The sequence below is a fragment of the Theropithecus gelada genome, chromosome 19 (genome assembly GCF_003255815.1).
Source record: "Theropithecus gelada isolate Dixy chromosome 19, Tgel_1.0, whole genome shotgun sequence".
NCBI classification, from domain to species: Eukaryota; Metazoa; Chordata; class Mammalia; order Primates; family Cercopithecidae; genus Theropithecus; species Theropithecus gelada.
The window spans coordinates 37,040,172-37,041,890 of NC_037687.1; the positions used below are offsets into that span (position 1 = coordinate 37,040,172).

Sequence of the window (1,719 nt, forward strand, 5' to 3'; positions counted from 1 at the left end):
CCCCTGTGCAAATATTCCAAACTCCTCCGTTCTACAGTTTATCTGATGCCCCCTCCTAAATCCACAGCCCTAGGGCACCCTTCCCGAAGTACCACAGACTTAGTCTGGAGGCCCCCTCTCTGTTCAACTGCCCTGGGGTCCCCCTCCTCCTCCCTTGTTGACTGTGTCCCAAGCTAGGCGGGATTCATGGTGGGGGGTGTAGCGGGGAGGTGAAAAGAGGTGATTGTGTAATCAGCCAAAGTCCACCCCTCTTTTTCAGGCAGTATAAAGGCAAACCACCCCAGCCGTCACCATCTATCATCCCACTGCCACCATGCTGGCCTCAGGGCTGCTCCTGGTGGCCTTGCTGGCCTGCCTGACTGTGATGGTCTTGATGTCTGTCTGGCAGCAGAGGAACAGCAAGGGAAAGCTGCCTCCGGGACCCACCCCATTGCCCTTCATTGGAAACTACCTGCAGCTGAACACAGAGCAGATGTACAACTCCATCATGAAGGTGTCCCAAGGCAGGGAGATGGGTGGCACAGGGTGGGGGCTGCCCAGCTGGCTGGGGCTTTGTGGCAGGGGATTGACCAGTGTGGACCAGAGGCTCAGGAAAGGGAGTTTTGGAGATTCATCATCAGGGTCCTAGCCAGGAAAGACAGGGTCTCGGGATGTCCAGCTCCCTGACTGTGAGAACTTGGGGACGAAGGATCCCAGTACTTGACATCTCTGTGCTGGGCCCATTCAGAGTGGGGGCTGCTCCCTGTAACCTCTCCCACCCGCCTCCATCAGATCAGTGAGCGCTATGGCCCCGTGTTCACCATTCACCTGGGGCCCCGGCGGATCGTGGTGCTGTGCGGACATGATGCCGTCAAGGAGGCTCTGGTGGACCAGGCTGAGGAGTTCAGCGGGCGAGGCGAGCAGGCCACCTTCAACTGGGTCTTCAAAGGCTATGGTGAGGGGGTGCCCAAGAGGGGGAAGGTGGCCAAGAGAACTCAATAGTCTCAGTGTCCCCAGCCTTCTCCCTGACTCTCCTGCCCCCTGGAGGCTATGGCAGAGACCCCGGTCTGGTTTTATCTCTCCATCTCCCTTCATTGTGGTCTCTCCATGTGTATCCCTCAGCTGTCTCCAGCGTCCCTGTCCTGATTCCTCCCTGCCTCTCTCTGCCCCTTACTCTCTCTCCTCCTTCTCTCTCACTGGAATCTCCTCTTTTCCCTCTCTCCATCTCTGAGGACATCCCGGGTTTCTGTTTTCCAACCCTGGTCCTCTGTCTTCATTTGTCTTTTTGTCACTCTCAGCTTCTGTGCTTCTCGGTGTTTCTCCTCTCTCCGCTTCCCTCTCCCACTTCTTCCTCTGTCTTAGGATTTCATGGTATTCCGACTTCCACATCTCCAGCCTCCATCTCCTGGTAACAGTCTCTCTTCCTTCCAAACCCTCTCTGTTTCTGTCTCCGTATTTTTCTCTCTCCTTCAGCTCAGCTTAAGAATCTTTCACCATTTTTATTTCCTCCTCCCAGATCTCCCCATATCTCACTTCCCCTCCCTCCATCCTCTTCCTCCATCTCTCTCTCTCTTTCTCTCCCCCCTTCCTTCCCTTCCTCCATGGAGTGTCCCCCTAATCCTCTGTTTCTCTGGGCATCTGTCTGTCTCAACTTTCTGCTTCTCTTCTCATTCTCTTTTCTTTCTACCTGGTCTCTCTCTCTCTCTCTCTCTCTCTCTCTCTCTCTCTCTCTCTCTCTCT

The 1,719-nt window shown here is 55.1% G+C and overlaps 1 protein-coding gene across 1 annotated transcript in view; it reads left to right on the forward strand.

Annotated features, from left to right (window-relative positions):
* The first annotated feature begins 298 nt into the window (after window positions 1-298).
* Window positions 299-1,719, forward strand: part of LOC112612112 (cytochrome P450 2A13-like) — a 23,467-nt gene continuing 22,046 nt past the window's right edge. The window contains exons 1-2 of the mRNA XM_025366233.1: window positions 299-493; window positions 772-934. Of these exons, the coding sequence (XP_025222018.1) occupies window positions 314-493; window positions 772-934 (343 nt within the window). The 5' untranslated portion in view covers window positions 299-313. The remainder of the gene's footprint in view (window positions 494-771; window positions 935-1,719) is intronic.